Source organism: Juglans microcarpa x Juglans regia, chromosome 4D (genome assembly GCF_004785595.1).
Source record: "Juglans microcarpa x Juglans regia isolate MS1-56 chromosome 4D, Jm3101_v1.0, whole genome shotgun sequence".
In the NCBI taxonomy this organism is placed as follows: domain Eukaryota; kingdom Viridiplantae; phylum Streptophyta; class Magnoliopsida; order Fagales; family Juglandaceae; genus Juglans; species Juglans microcarpa x Juglans regia.
In genome coordinates, this window is record NC_054600.1 from 16,966,947 (window position 1) to 16,982,971 (window position 16,025).

Below are 16,025 nucleotides of genomic sequence, written 5' to 3' on the forward strand. Positions count from 1 at the left end.
CCCTTATAAGCTCTTGTACTAACATTACGCATAAAAAAGGAGAGGTAGGGCGCTACGACTAATGTTTACAGAGTTTGTGGAAGAGATTTCACGATAAAGTATGTTGAATACAACTTCTCAACTCTCCTGTAGCTCTTTATTATGTGATTGGAGATGAAGAAAGAAGAAGAAACTCATAATAAAAAGACGAGGAAATCTCTATAGCCCTGTATCGTTGTTCCTCCCCTCTTCTTCGTTTCTTATAATTTTTTGTTGCAATTTCTGCCTTGAGCCTTGTATTTGCCCCTTGTTCCATATGTACTTTTTGCTAAGTTTCAATATACCAAGTCTAAACTCATTTGTGTATATAAGTTTATTGTAAAAAACAACATCCATGTAATCACAAATGTGAGAGCATTAGGACACAAATGATAAGAAGAATATGGCAAAAGTATTGTAAATAAACAATACCACTCCACAAGTCACTCGAGATCGGCTCGATCAAATTCAAATTTGGAATGATTCGTTTATTAAATTAGCCGTTTATGAACACAAAGTTATGATCGAATATTAAATTATGCAAATCTTATAGAGCTCGATTTGACTCGTATAAACTCGAATAACTCTATACTTATTTTTTTGTATAGTATCATTTCTATATTTATATTGAGAATTATTTTAAATATTTAAAAAGATTAGAGAAAATCATGCTTCTAATACTAAATATGTTATTTCAATCCTTATGAATTAATCATTGATATGTGGAACATATTAAATAAACTATTTATGAACCTGAAATGAAACTCCTAAATTTCTTGTGACTACTCTAAAAAATATGTGGAAGTTATTTCCTTTAACATGCAAGGACTTGTTGCAAACTTGCAGTGCTTTGTTTAATGTATGATGTATAAATTCTGTAAGTTGTATCCTTTAGTCATAGCAGATTTTTCTTTGTATTGCAAATTTTTTTTCCAATTTTTGTAGTTATTATATTTATAAGCTTGTAGCAGATTTTTTTTAGTAGAGCAATTTTTTGGAAATTAGTTTTTAGTCAATTAGATTTTTTGTAGTAAACCAGATTTTTTATTTAAGTAGTTTTTAGTAAAGTATATTTTTTTAGTACAACGTATTTTTTTAATAAAAGCATAAAACATATATTTTTTTAATAAAAGCATAAAAGAAATTTTAAATCATTTTTTCTTTTATAAAAAAATTTTTAATGATAAATTGTCAAACTTACATTTTAAAAAAATTCGAAAAATCAAACCGAAAACCGGTAAAACCGGAAGTACCGGTTTAAGAAGGTAACCAGTGCATAATCGATTTTGAAAAATGTAAAATTAGTACATATCAGTTCGATCTTAGATTTTGTCTAAAATCAGATTAGACCGGACTGATTGCACCCCTACTCCTATGAACAAAATTAAATAAACAATTACCTGGAAGTATTCACTGCTGGCTCGAATTTGACTCATCCACGCATTCAAAACCATAGAAAGGGAGTACAAACTACAAAGGCAGTTTGGCATTTTCATTGCAATCTTACGAGGGGCTAATGGGAGCAAATCACACATCCGATCCTCAGGCCCAACAACTTAATTGGACATTGGAAAAATAAGAGGGACAAAACAGGCAAAACAGGAAAAGTTTAATTAGGGCTTCTGAACCCTCCTCACTCATAGTCCTTTTCTTTCGACGGCACTAGTGGCTTGGGAGCGCGCCGGTCCTCAGCCCTACAAGCTTTCCTGCAAGACGAGGAAAAAATGGTATGTCTCTTTCTGTATACTACGTAAAATTCTTTTATTTTCTTGGATTTTCTTAGAAAACAAACGCAGTTCAATGTTTCGTACAGCCTGCTGAATTTAGTTAAATATTGATTTTTTATACTATTGCGTTGGGTATGATTTGCTTATGTTCGTTTCAATCTGGATAAGCTGTTTCATGTGTTGGGATTTGTGTGTTTGCTGGTTAAGCTTTTGGAAAAAGAAAGAAAATCGGTGCGATTCGTTTCGATCTGAATTATTTTTTAAGTGTAATGAGTTATTCCCTCCCAGCGGTCTCGCTAAGTTTTATTAGGTTCTAATCCTGAAAAAATATGAGATTTTATTTTGGATTTTTTAATTTTTCTGGGCTGGAAAATGGTTGGCTAATGATCTTTTTGCAGAACTCTCTCTCTCTCTCTCTCTCTCTCTCTATATATATATATATATATATATGAGGAAAGATATTTGCAACCGTGAATTGATATAATTTTTATATAATTGAGAAAAGAATTACTCTCCCTCCCTCCCTCCCTCCCTCATTCCCTATATTTATATAATTTTTAGTATTATTTAGTATTTTAAGAAATTTCCAGAAACCAAATTGACGTTGGAGATCTTTCTCAAATTGATATCAGGTCGTTTTTTCTGATTTATGCTTTTAAAGTGTAGTATTCGTTATTGTTTTTCTTAGTTTTAAAATTTCCAATTAAAAAGAAGTTAATTAGTCTCTCTTATTCTTACCTCATTTTGGGGTCTGTGCCGTTTGGAACTAAGATAAAATGAAAAATTTCCTTTGGGTTAGTAAAATTGTAAATTTAGCATTGCAATGATAACTCAAGTCTGGAAATCAGTATCAGTTTAAGTACTCAGTTATTTTATTTTCTCCATAATTAAAATACGATTTTACATGTTTAGTATTCTAGGAATCTTTTGTTTGATTTATTTGTATTATCACTAGGATATAGTTAGAGCCCTGTTAGCAGAACATACATAGCCTGTTTTCACCTATGGTCAAAACATATACAACTACATTTATATGTGTTTTAGTCTTAGTTGTTTTGTATCTATTGTTTTTTTCTTGAAGGAGAACTTCAAGTGGTACCTTATCCTTCAGTTTGAACACAGGTTAAGTACTTAAATGCCTGCTTTTGAGTTTTGGTATTTTAGTTGTATGCTTGGTGATTGCATTAGGGATAATTGTGGTACGTGGGTCAATATTTTGTTCAATTACTGCCATTTCAAAAAATGTTAATGACTTTATGGTTTGGACCTTTTTGATTTCCCTGTTTAACTGTTTAGAAAATTTGATCTCACATGTTGTGTTGACTGATTGGGAGATGACAGAGATGGAAATCTACCTCTGTTTAATTCTGTTGCCTGAAAATTCCTACAAGCCTACTTCTAGGCTTTTGGGAGCTGATTTTAATTTGTTCTTAGTTTGTTCCACCAGTTTCCGCAACACCATGTGGAGGGTTGATGACCACTTCTAAGCCATGGTTTTTGTTTACCGATTATGATTTTTATGCCTTTGTGGTAACTTAGATTCAACAATATTTCCCCAAAGTGGGAAGATATATTTTGTGTTTCCAGATTCAAATCTGGAATCAATATATTTATTTTGTCACTTTGTGATTTGTGACATTCATACTATTTAAATAAAGGCTTGTTTGGAAAATTTGGCTTCCTAGGGAGTTTTCACTCCATAAGATTCCATATATTATATCAAGGTTGCGGTTATTTTGGATCTTAAATTATTCGTCTTATTTATTGAGTTTGTCTATTTCTGTGGTCTAGCTAAATTTTATTGGGTTTTTCTTATACTGTAAAAGAAATAACGTGACTTTATTTTTTGAAAAATAAAAGGTTTTATTGATGCTTAGTGATCATTCTCAAAAGCAATGTTAGCTTTTTCTTCTGAATTTTGGTTTTGATTTCTAGTATTTTTTTAACTATTACTGGTATTTTATACTTCAGTTTGAATACAGCTTAATAGTTAAATGCCTGCAGGGTTTAGTTGTACCCTGGCGGTTTCCATATGGATGACTGATATGTGAGACATCAACATCTTTGAATTACTTAAATGTTAACAAATTTATGACTTGGAGTTTTTGGATTGCCCCTGTTTTAGTTGCTTAGAAAATTTGATCTCATCAGCTGCGCTGAAAGTTTGTGAGAAATGATAAAAGAGATTGAAGTTTACCGCTTACAATGTCTTGTTCTGTGTCGCTTGAAAACTCCTGACACAGTAGATAAGGGATTGTGCTTTTAGTTTTATGGCAGTCTTTTTCTCTAGTTTCCCAGTAATCAAACGGAGGGTATTGGTATAAATCATGGTTACTTTTTCATTTTTTTTTATGTTTTTCTGTCGAATGTGTGTGGCAGTGTTGTGCTAAGCCAAGAGATTGTGCTATTTAATTTATGATAAGTTAAGTATAGCCATAAGAAATGATATAGTAACATTATCCTAATCTGCTCACCTAGTTATTTTTTATCCTTTTCATGCTATTGCTCCCCTTTTTTGTGCCTTGACTTGTGAACCTCATAATATCCAAGTAGGCTTTATGGGATGAGAATTTTAATAGGATTGGTATTGCATGGGTGATGCCTAGGAGGGTGGTGGATCTTCTGGCTTGATGGAGAGGTTTCCAGAGCAACTGCCAAATCGCAGTTGTATGGAAAATGATTCCTCTATGCCTTATGTGGTGTATTTGGCTTGAAATGAATGACCAAAGTTTTGAAGATAGGGAACACTTGCTGGAAGAGATTAGAGGATTTTTCTTACATGCATTAATTTTTTGGGCTTCTGCTACTGTTCTTAATGGGGCAAAGTTTCATGATTTCCTTCTTTCATTTTCTAGCTCCTAGCTTGTAATTAGGAGTTTTCTCTTTTATACTTCCTGTGTACTTATGCTATGCCTAATTGCTTGTTTTAATAAAGTCTTGTTCTAATTATAAATAAAAAAAAAAAAAAATCTCATAATATCACAGTGATGTTATCCTGATCGGGTCAACTAAATAGATTCTTTTATGTTCTCTCTTTCATGCTGTTGCAGCCTTTTTTACCCCGTCTTGTATAATCTCGTCATATTTTTTCCCCATAATATTGGTGTATATCATATGTTTCTGCTGATAGCTCAAAACATGTTTTGTTGGTTCTAAGATTTATTTTATTATTGTGTGTTTTACAAGTATTTGTCTACTTTGATCAGCCAAAGCAAATCCATGAGATCAAGGATTTCCTTCTGACTGCTAGAAGGAAGGATGCACGCTCTGTTAAGATCAAGAAAAGCAAGGATGTGGTGAAGTTTAAAGTTCGCTGCTCTAAGTACCTTTACACACTTTGTGTGTTCGACACAGAGAAGGCTGACAAGTTGAAGCAATCCCTTCCTCCAGGTATCACTTTTTATTCAACTATAATTTTTTGGTTAGATTTTGCTAGCTTGGTTTATTTTGCCCCTTTGACTTTTGAGGCAGAAGCGCCTGACATGCAACACATGTGCTGCACTTCAGTCTTGCTTTTTACACTTTCATATTATGTTTTTCTGATAATATATCTGAGAAAATATAGACATAAAAAGTTTCCCAGTTTGAGGAAGAAAAAAATAAGTGAACTTGGAAACTTTAGGTACCGTTTGGATACAGAAACACTCTCAACCTATTTCATCTCATCTCATCATTACAACTTTTTCAAATTTTCATACAAAAATATAATAAATAATTCAACTTTTTCAAATCTCAGAATAATAATAATATTAAAAAAATATTCTAACAATATTTTAGTCAATTCATCTAAAGCCATCTCATCTCATCTCACTATCCAAACGAGCTTTTGTGGCTGACATCAACATTATATAGTTAGTTGTGGATGTTATAATGATGGAGCAATGTGGGACTGACTACCTTGTACGTTTCAAAGTGGTGGGTCGCACTTGATATTCGCTTCATTGTTTTATTTTCAGGTTTGAGTGTGCAGGACGTGTAAAGAGAGGCAGTACTTCCCAGAGTGTTTTTGCTAGTGCCATGAGAAGTTGAGATATCTTATGCGTTTTTATTTTCATGCTTCGAATTGTTAGACCTTAATTTCATTACACTGCAGCAGTCCTTGGGTAACAAGAAACCTTGCATTTTCTTTCGACATGATGTGTAGACTTGATAACATTTCAAAAGACTTTTTATTTATACGAGTTGTTTTATGTCTTTTCACTTTCATAAAGAACAATATCTCAATTTTATTTTATTTTTTTTACTTTATTATTCGTTACCGATTTCCCTAGGTTGCTCTTGAATATGCATGCAACGAACACGTACCAGTTGAATACTTGGTTATTTAGGTTGATCCTACGCAAAGATTTTATGCATTATTCAAACTTTGTCCTTGTCCACATAAATGCTGTGTACTGGAGTGGGCTACTGATATTTTTCTTTTCCCTTTTATAGAATTAATTGTATATCCCTTGATTCTTTATTTTTGGCAGACTTTGTATTGGGCGAGAGTAGGGGGGTGAATCTGGTCCTGTCCGGTTCAGTTGGTTCTTAGGGCATTTTGTGGACCGGACTGAAGGGGTTTAGTCCAGAATTTTTCTACTCTGGACCGGACCGAAGTGACATATGAATCAAACAGGAACATTGTCAATCGGTCCGGTTTGGTATGGTCGGTTCGACCCTTACCCAAATGGGCAACTTTTCTAGTTATGGCCCAACTGGTTTTTCTAGTCAAATTTTAGCCTAAGTCTCAATTTTTAGACTATTTTTAACCTAAATTATTATTACATACAAAAAATAGAAAAAAAAAAAAAAAACTAGAAGAAGATGCAAAATTTCAATAACATCCAAAATATAAATAAAAGAAAAATATAGAAAAAAATGAAAAAATACTATAAAAAATTAAAAATCTGTAATCATCAAAACTCTAAATGGAAGGGAAAAAAAAGTTATAAAATAAAATAAAAAAAAAGTAAAGAAAATATACAATAAAATTTATAAATTACAATCCATACATCTAGGTTGAAATTACAAATTATAAATGACTAAATAGTAATAATAATAATAATAATAAAAAAAAAAAAACCTTCAACTCCAAGTCTTTAATCTCAAAGTCCAAAACTTTTAATTCTTCACAACTTTACAGCAAAAACATAGCAAACAAATATTAAGCGTCTTAGTTTAATAACAAAAAATACTAGTATAGTAATATGAAAGTATATTCTTCTCACCTCATTCATCTGTATTGGGTGTAGGCATTGTATTCAATGCCTCCATAGAATTTTCAACCTCCCCAACAAGTTCTATAAATAAAAGATAAAACAAAACAAATTATATAAATTTACGTAACATATATATCATAAAAGAATAAAATGAAGTAAATTTATAATTGTTACAAACCTATATCCAGCTGCTTTTCAAAATCCTCTATCTTATCCATTAAAGTCCTAAGGCTGATTAGTGTATAAGAAAAACGAAGCCATTTCTATGTACAAACGAGACCCTCAACAATTCGGAAATGATCAAGTATACGACCCGCCATACTAAATGCAGATTCAGAGGCCATTGTAGATACCAGTTTTGCGAGAACATCGCATACAACTTTTGAAAGTACTCGATATCTAACTGAATTAACCTTCCACCAATTTAGAATATCGAAACTTGCATATTGTTCCTCACAGCTTTCAACACGTATCTATCAACCTCTAACTTTCTTTCCAAAGAGTTTTCCGACTGTAATCGTTGCTTAAATAGGGCCAATCTCTGTGCCTTCCTATCCTCAAGTTTACTAACTGTAGCACTTAGATCTTCACATAAGGGACTTGTGCGCTGCTGTTATTGATCAGAATTGATTCCTTCTTTATTTTTAACATATGCATCATACATGCGGGTTGAAGTATCTTTCACCTTCCAACTCAAATCAACCGCTTTTGTTGGCTCATGGATATACATTGATTCTAATGAAAATTCAAAATATCTCATCTTGCACCGAGGATCAAGAACAAGTCCAACATATAACAACAAATTCATATTTTCAATGTTACCCCAATATTTATCAAAAATTTTCCTCATATTTGCTGTCATTAATCCCACCACGAGGCTTCCTCCTTCACACTCATGCCAATCACATCTTGAATTGAAACTAACTTCGTAAAAAAAGAGTTACAAGTTACATATTCACCTCCCGAGAAACATAAAGTTGTATTATGAAAAACTTGAAAAAACCTTACAAACAACTTTACCTTCACCTAATCATCATTCTTGGGAGGCCCTAACTTCCGTGACGTTCTCCTCATCCAGAAATCATCATTGTCGTCGTCGTCATCATCTCTCATACTAGCAAGGAAATTTGAATCTTCTTTCGCTAACCGTTGAAAGCTTTTCTAAATTTTTCCAGCCTCTCTAACATAAGATAGGTGGAGTTCCACCTAATTTGCATATCCATGCAAATATGACATTTGCATGTAATGTCTTTTAATTGTACACATGACTTAAATGTACTCCACCTTTAAAGGGAGGATTTCACGTATTTCACAACACTTTTCACCCAATAAAGTCATCATATTCTTTCAACCCCTCACAAACAATTAAATTCAATATGTCGGCACAATACTAAACATGCAAGAATTGATGTCTCAAGATAGTGTCCCTCCTATGCTTGGTTTTCTTTTTCAAATAAGATATTGCTTCGTTATTGGAACTTGCATTATCGACATTGATTGCAAGTATTTTCAGTCGTCCTCATTCATGCAAGCACACCTCTATGGTCTTACTAAGTGTATCACCCTTGTGGTTTTTTTTTTAAAAAAAAGAAAGAAATAAAGAAAGAAATAATCATCTTGTATAGATTCCAGTCATCATCAATAAAGTGTGCAATGACACACATATAATTGAGGTTTTGCACGGATGTCTATGTATCTGTGGTAACGGAAATCTTTTCCCTTGAAGAGCAATTTTCAACTTACTTTTTTCCCTCACATACACATTAAAATAATCTTTCGCAATTGTGATACAGGATGAAATCCCTATCCACTTAGGGCAAACAACAAGCATAAATATTTTGAAACCCTCCCCTTAACGAACCTAAAGGGCAACTCATCAAGAATCAACATCTCCGCTAAGGCTTGTTTGCAAGCCTCCACACTAAATGCTATGGGAAAAAGACCCCCACTACCACTTCCTTCATCCTTCGCCTTCCAACTTAAAGTAGTTTGAGACTTGTCCGTCTTATTAAACGGACATTTCTTGCACTGTTTTTCAATGTGGTACTTCATGGATTTTGTATCATTGGTCTTCGTATCACATGCATACGAAGCACCACAGTAATTACATGTAGCCCTAGGTTTAGTGGAATACCTTTTGATAATTTTGTAAAGTAATCACAAACCATTGATCTAGCTCTACCACCACTCGTTTTAGTCTACTACTTACATTGGGTCTGGGTGGGAGTGGATCAATGCCACTAAACCCTTGTGTTGACTCATTAACATCATCGGTGATAGGGTCTTCCGGAATCGTTTCTTTTGTAGGGTCCATCTAGAAAAGTAATCAAACAAAAATAAACTAAACAAGGTAACTTAACAAGTTCAAATCTGAATTTTTTCTAGACCTAAGCAAGTAACAATAATCAGATTTTAGATTACCAACTTAACAATTAACATATTAATAACAAACAACTAACAAGTATTCATAGACTTCATCAAAACCAATAATCAAAGTATCAAACACATGTAAACATAAAAAAAAAAATTACAAAGACCAAATCACAAGAAATCGTATAAGATCTCAAATCCATATTCATATATGCAAAGCTAAAAGCATACACGAGGTTATCCATTACTGGGATTAAAAATCAATTGATATTTCCTAAACAAGTTCATTTTTCCCATTTCTTCAATGTAAATAGGAAGTAAGTTCTAGGGCTATTTTGCTGTTTTGAGAGTCACTCGGTATGGCGCCCCAAACCCCTGCTTGGGATTGGACGGTGACTTAAACGCTAGGACATATAACACATGGCTACACAACCTTCGTACATGACAGATAATATGTCATGCACCTAAGTACACTAGTAGTATGCAATAAAATAGTAGCGGGATATTAATGAAAGTCAGATAATCTAACCAATGCAATAAGCAATTGCAAAACACATGGTACCGTTACTAACAAAATACCCCAACACTGTCAATTTACATAAGCATGCATCATAAAAGATATAGTATCCCAAAAGCATAGAGTATATTTTTAAACTCCCAAAACATGGGACATTCTCAAAATATTATTCCTCAAAAGTTGAGACCTAAAATCATAAGTTTCATGAAATATCTTAGGTCAGGTCTCCTTCCTTTTCTTTTTTTTTTTTGGTTCAAAATGGCTCGAGCTTCACGCGCTTCTCTAAGGTCCGATCCTTATCCCGATTGTCACGCCTTCCGAATTCCTCAATAAACTAGAGTATTCCAGTAATCTCCTGATCGATGGCCTCGAGTCGCTCCAGGAAGGAGGGCTCAGATCGACTCATATCCATTTTAGGCACGATCCTCTCCGGAAAAGGTGTTGTTCTCTTCCGTTTGGCCAAGGATGTTGTCTTCTAATCCTGGAACAACTTCTACCATTCCGATTAGGGAATGGTAGTAGAAACTACCACAATAAGATTTCGAAAAATCTCAGCAAATAGATATATAACATACAATAGTTAACACAAGCATACAAAAGGTACATCATGAAATGCGTGTGTAACACCAGGACCCATAAATTTATGGTTGGACTATGGATTTTTTTTTTTTTTTTAGCTTGATAATTTAGGTTTTTTTTTTTTTTTTGGTTTTTATGTTATGGATCGAGTACTGATTTTTTTTATTTGGAGATCTTGGCCGTTTGTTTAAATCTTGGAAAAAACCCATTCGATTTATGAGCTAGCAGTTTCCTCACCCGCACGACTCTCTTCCCATCCGCATGCACGTCTCTCATGCGCATCCCCGTCCTTTTTGGTTTATCTCTAGGATTTTCGCATCATATATATACGCACACATTAGCCATGCATAGAGAACGCCTTTGTTATATTCGCTGCCGCTGCTAGCCACTCCTCCCCACACAAACAGCAACCACGACTCCTCCGCAGCACAACCCATTTCCACCGTGCACCACCTAGAACTTCCACTGCCCCCATACGAAATCGATGCAACCCACGCATAACTCCCTCTCGTTCACTGCCTCTCCGCATTCTCGACTCTTGCTCATCAACTTTGCCACCATAAACCTCCACCGTAAACGACCATCACGCAAGGCCCAAAGCCTCACCATAGCCACTTCTTCTCCTCACTGTGAGACCTTCCCCTCAGCGCAGCCGTGCAACATCCCAATCACTGGCTAAGCCCGTAACGCAACACGGTTTGATTCTCCATGACGCCGCTGCCCTGCCACACGAACTCACAAACAGCAACTCCTCCTTGCAAACAGTGCACCACCCTCCACCTCACTGCACAGAAAGCCAACCACCGTCGCCCAACCGTTGAAGGAGGAACACACACGGCATACTCTATTTTCCCACTCCCGAAACAGAGCAGTCCTTGCTCAAGCCGTTCCACTGAGCTCCTCCGCTGGCCTCTCCCTCTCCCTGTGCCCCTCGGTTTTTCAGCCACGTTACACGATGAAAGCCACCGCACGTAGCTCCCGACCAGTCGCACGCCTTCTCGCTGTCCCACGGTGAGCTCTCTCCCCTTCCGCACGCCATACTCTCTCATCGTGTTTCTCTCTCTCACTCTCTCTCGCTTCCAGTGCTTCGCCGACTTCACCACCTCCCATCGCACACTGCGCCGTCACACGTTACTTTCTCGGTGAGTCCATGCCGCTGCTGCTTTTCTATTATTCATGTGTATGTTCATTGCTAGTTTTTCTTCATAAGGTGTATTTATACATATATAAATATATGCATGTGTGTGTATATATATATATATATATATATGTAAATTTTCAACCTAGGTTGGGTACTTACTAGTTTTAACCTAATATATATATATATATATATATATATATATATATTTATGGAAGGTTCCCAGTTTTAACCTAATGACTTCGAGTGAGAGGGTTTTTTTTTTTTTTTTTTGGTTTATATTTAAATGGGTTTTGCTTTAAGTCTCATTAAATATTATATTGTATTTTGATAATATTGTTAATTAAAGGAAGTAAACCTATTTTTCTTATGAGATGAGTTTTTCATGACTTATTTTATGGAAAATTTAGTAGCCAATGTATTCTATTTATTTATAAAATGTTGTTGGTATTTTAGATATTTTGAATATTAATTTTTATTGAGTTCTATAATTATCTTAATACTTGCTCGATTAAATTCTTATTCGGTACGAATTTGATTAAGTGGATATTGAAGGTATTTTGGGAATTATGAGAATTTTAGGTTTTGAAAAATAATAAAATAGGTCATTGTAGCATCTTAGGCTTAAATATTGAAATATGTATTCGATTAGAAATTTATGAAAAATTGTGTTATTATGTTATAGATGGCGATTAATTATTGTTCGACATTTTTTAGGAAAATTCTGAAAAAGCTAAGAAGTCTAAGTAAGCGGGGTTCCTATGCTAGACTTTGCATTAAAATAAAATGAGCTGAGGTTGATTTTTGAAAAATATACATATTTGGTTATGAAAATAAAATTGAACTACCTTAGTTATTTGTTCTGCATTACTCATGAGATTCTGTTTAAGAAGAAAGTATTTTTGTCATGACTGGTGTAGACATGAGCATATTTTTGACATTCTATTTCTGAACTTTGAAAAACAGAGTCAATATGAAATTTTGTGCATAAATTATGTTGTGATATGATTTTGTTCTGTTCTGAAGATTTTCTGTACTCTGATATGATCTGATATGATTTCTGAAAACCTCTGGCATAACATTCTGTTTCTGTTTCTATTCCATTCTGACCTCACCACGGGTGTAAAACTGTGGCCTCTATTCTAGTTGGTACCAACTTTTCTATTTCAGGTGCACTCACTTTGGAAACAAAGTGGTTTTCTGCATGGTCTTTCCTATGTGTACACTCGGGGCTCCGAGAATGAATAAGGGGAAGATTCACATTCTGTTTTTGCTCGATTAGCTACCGGGGTTCGTACAACCCTACCACGAGAGTTAAGCATGGTATTTGCTCTGATATGATAAGATAAGATATGATGTTTCAATTTATGCTACGCCAAAGAGATTTTGATTATGAATATTTTTGAACTTTCACTCTGATATTTTTGATAACATGTTCTGATGCTGCATTTTGAAAATATTATTCTGATTCTGCATTCTGAAAGAAAATATTTTTGTTCTGCATTTTGAACTCTGTAAATGCTTATGTTTACACACTAGTATATGTCCTCTACTTACTGAATTGTTGATAACTCACCCCTTATCTTTATAAATTTTTATCAGATAATTTTGATGGTTCAGCTGGAGAACAAGAGTAAGAAGTTTTAGCAAGGTGTGATCATCGAAGTGGAATAAGTGTCTGAGGGTACAAGTTCTTATTTGAGAGTCGTAGTTAGTAAACTGATTTTATTTTTCAGGTATTTTGATTTGATGAGTTAAGGATAATTTCGAGTTTTTGGAGGATTTCTAATTTATGTTATTGAGAATTTCTTCATTGTCCCATGGAGGAACTTAGATATTTGGATTGATTACATGAATTAATATTTTATGGGATTTTTTGGATTTTATAGTTGTGTTATTTAAGTTGATTTTAGGTATTAAGAGCTAACTCTCCGGACCTTCGGGATCGAGGTGTTACAGTGTGCATGGACATGTACTTGACATATGACTTGACCGAGAGTTAATTTATACCCTTGACCATTTTCAAAAGACTTGTAAGAGCATTGTCAATGGACTAGCCAAATGTCAATGTAAGTCCAAATTTTAGCTAGATGTGAGAAAAAGCCTCCACATTGGACTAGCCAATGGTCCAAAGCTTAAGACTTGATGAATAGTAAATCTTAAGTCCTCTCCAAACATGGCTAGCTATTATTCACAATAGAAATCAATATTTAATTATTTCATCACTTCCCTCTCTCTTTGAATGGTAAAACATGCATGGCATGCACATTATTTCTACTAATTGATAGAGTAGACACATTATTTCTATAAAGCATGAAGATCTAAGAAATATATAAATTGTATTTGTAAAAAAAAAATTAAAAAAAAAATAAAAAATATAATATTATATTATTATTTTAACTTTATAATGGCTAGTCCAATGTGGACTCACTTAGTCAAAAGTTGATATTATAGCCAAAAGTTAAGATTCTAGCCAAACTTTAAGACTTGGCAATGGTCTAGCCATTGCCAATGCTCTAACAGAGACATTGACATTCTCATAAATATCTTTAACTTTCCTTTTTACGTTGATCTTAATCAAAACTTGCCTTATTAGAAAATATCACAAGATTTGCATCAAGTGATCCATAATATATGAGCTTTTATTCTTGTTCAGAAGGTAGACACATCACGATTCCCCTTTGTATTGCGTGTTCCTACTAGTTACCGCATCATCAACGGTTCGTGCACCGTAATAAACACGTTATGAACAGAGTCATTTCATATTAACTCAACAATACTTCGTCGAGTTACATGTCTTATGCATGCACTAGCGCATTAGGCACTTCCTCGCTCCGGCATTCTTTAAAAAGAATCTACTCGAGGCTCGTCGAAGGTTCTTTGTCGATCCAGGGGTTATCACTCCATTCTTAAGCACTCCAGTGTGGACAGAGGAGTTCCACTAGGACATTCTCCCGCTCTATCACTTAGGGTCGTTATAAAACTTTTAGACTTTTATTTGAAAACATATTTTAAAACATTTCTCCCAAATGCATGTGACATGAGACTTAAGACTTACGTTTGTATACTTGACATATAACATGAAATGCTATGCATAAAATAACTGAGCATAACATGTTCAATTCATGGCATGAAAACATAGGTCACATGAACTATCAAAACACATACATGGAACTTTGAAAAAGGGCCTTGGCCAAAACATATAAATGAAAAAACATGAAAAATCATCACTTAAGCATGCTTCAAACTTCAAACAGATTGCTTAGAAATCAAAGGATAATGAAACAAAACATAAAATCATGGTGTTTGGCTAAGATCCAAAACTTCTAATACATGGTATAACCGAATCATCAAGTATAACAAATTAACAACATTGTTTTCCTTAAAACTGAAACATGCAAAGGACATTTTTGCCATTTTTCATCTTAAACGGAATCATCTCATTCATTTCATGTCCATATTCCAAATTCATGTAAGCATATTCAAGCAAACAAAACAAGAAATCACAAACAAAACAACCAAAATAATAAAAGGATCTACACAAATATATACAAGTATTAACCAAGAGTAAGTTGAGTGTATACTTACTAAAGTCCACAAAATGAAATATAACAAGCTGTAATCTGAAATGTATTACATTAGAAAAAGTAAAAAAACTTATCTCATGTTCTTGAGTGTGTGAAGGTTTCTAAGGCATCATTTGATTTTAAACTGTTCGGCCTTTAGAGTTTTTAGGTCAAAACCCCCTTCATTTCCTTTGTGAATTTATACAAAACTCAAGGCAGGGTAAGAACATATGATGGTGGTAGAAAACATGTAGGATGGACACCTTCCACCATTCGGCTTCAAGGGTTTCTTGAAAACCTTAATTCCGTATTCATGAAAACACGTAGAAAACATGTCTGTTTCAACGCTTTCGACTTCCCTTGAGATTTGAATCTCATTTTGAGTTGGAAAAGTGATATATGTGTGTAAGAATTAAGAGAAAACCGAGTCTTACCTTGGTCTCTCTTTGAAGATGGCGAAAGCTTCTCTTGAAGATAATCTTATTTGTATGGTTGGAAAGAAAATGCAAGAAAGTGTGAGAATCTTCAAGTGAGTATGTGAGAATTGTGTGGAGAGGGTGAGGGTTCATGCAATTTCCAAAAAAATGGTAAGGGAAAAGCTTATAGGCGTGTACTCTCTCTTTTTTATAGTGGTTTCTTCACTTCCCCCTTTGGGTTCCTCCAAAACCCTTGCGTGAGTGACAAGTGACATGTGTTTCTTTTCCCTCCTCGTTTGCCAAAAAGACTCTTAGAATCCCACTTTGAATTGCATTGGGAAGAGACTGCATGGGTGGCGTATAGGGCTTCTCCTCCCTTGGCCAAAACCCTCATTTTTCCCTTTATGCCCTTCCTTTTTCTTAAGCAAGTGAATATTTCCTCAATGGTACTTTTGTAAAACATCTAATGCCTCTTCCTTTTCCCAACAAACAA

The 16,025-nt window shown here is 34.3% G+C and overlaps 1 protein-coding gene across 2 annotated transcripts in view; it reads left to right on the forward strand.

Annotated features, from left to right (window-relative positions):
• The window catches only part of LOC121259888 (60S ribosomal protein L38-like), a 69,303-nt gene extending 63,348 nt beyond the window's left edge, over window positions 1-5,955 (forward strand). The window contains exons 1-3 of one of the 2 annotated variants that reach the window (XM_041161691.1): window positions 1,518-1,745; window positions 4,952-5,135; window positions 5,702-5,955. In XM_041161691.1, coding sequence (XP_041017625.1) covers window positions 1,743-1,745; window positions 4,952-5,135; window positions 5,702-5,724 — 210 coding nt within the window. In that variant the 5' untranslated portion in view covers window positions 1,518-1,742 and the 3' untranslated portion in view covers window positions 5,725-5,955. Of the gene's footprint in view, window positions 1-1,517; window positions 1,746-4,951; window positions 5,136-5,701 lie in introns of those variants that run through there. The other variant, XM_041161692.1, reaches the window with a different exon arrangement.
• The last annotated feature ends 10,070 nt before the right edge of the window (window positions 5,956-16,025 follow it).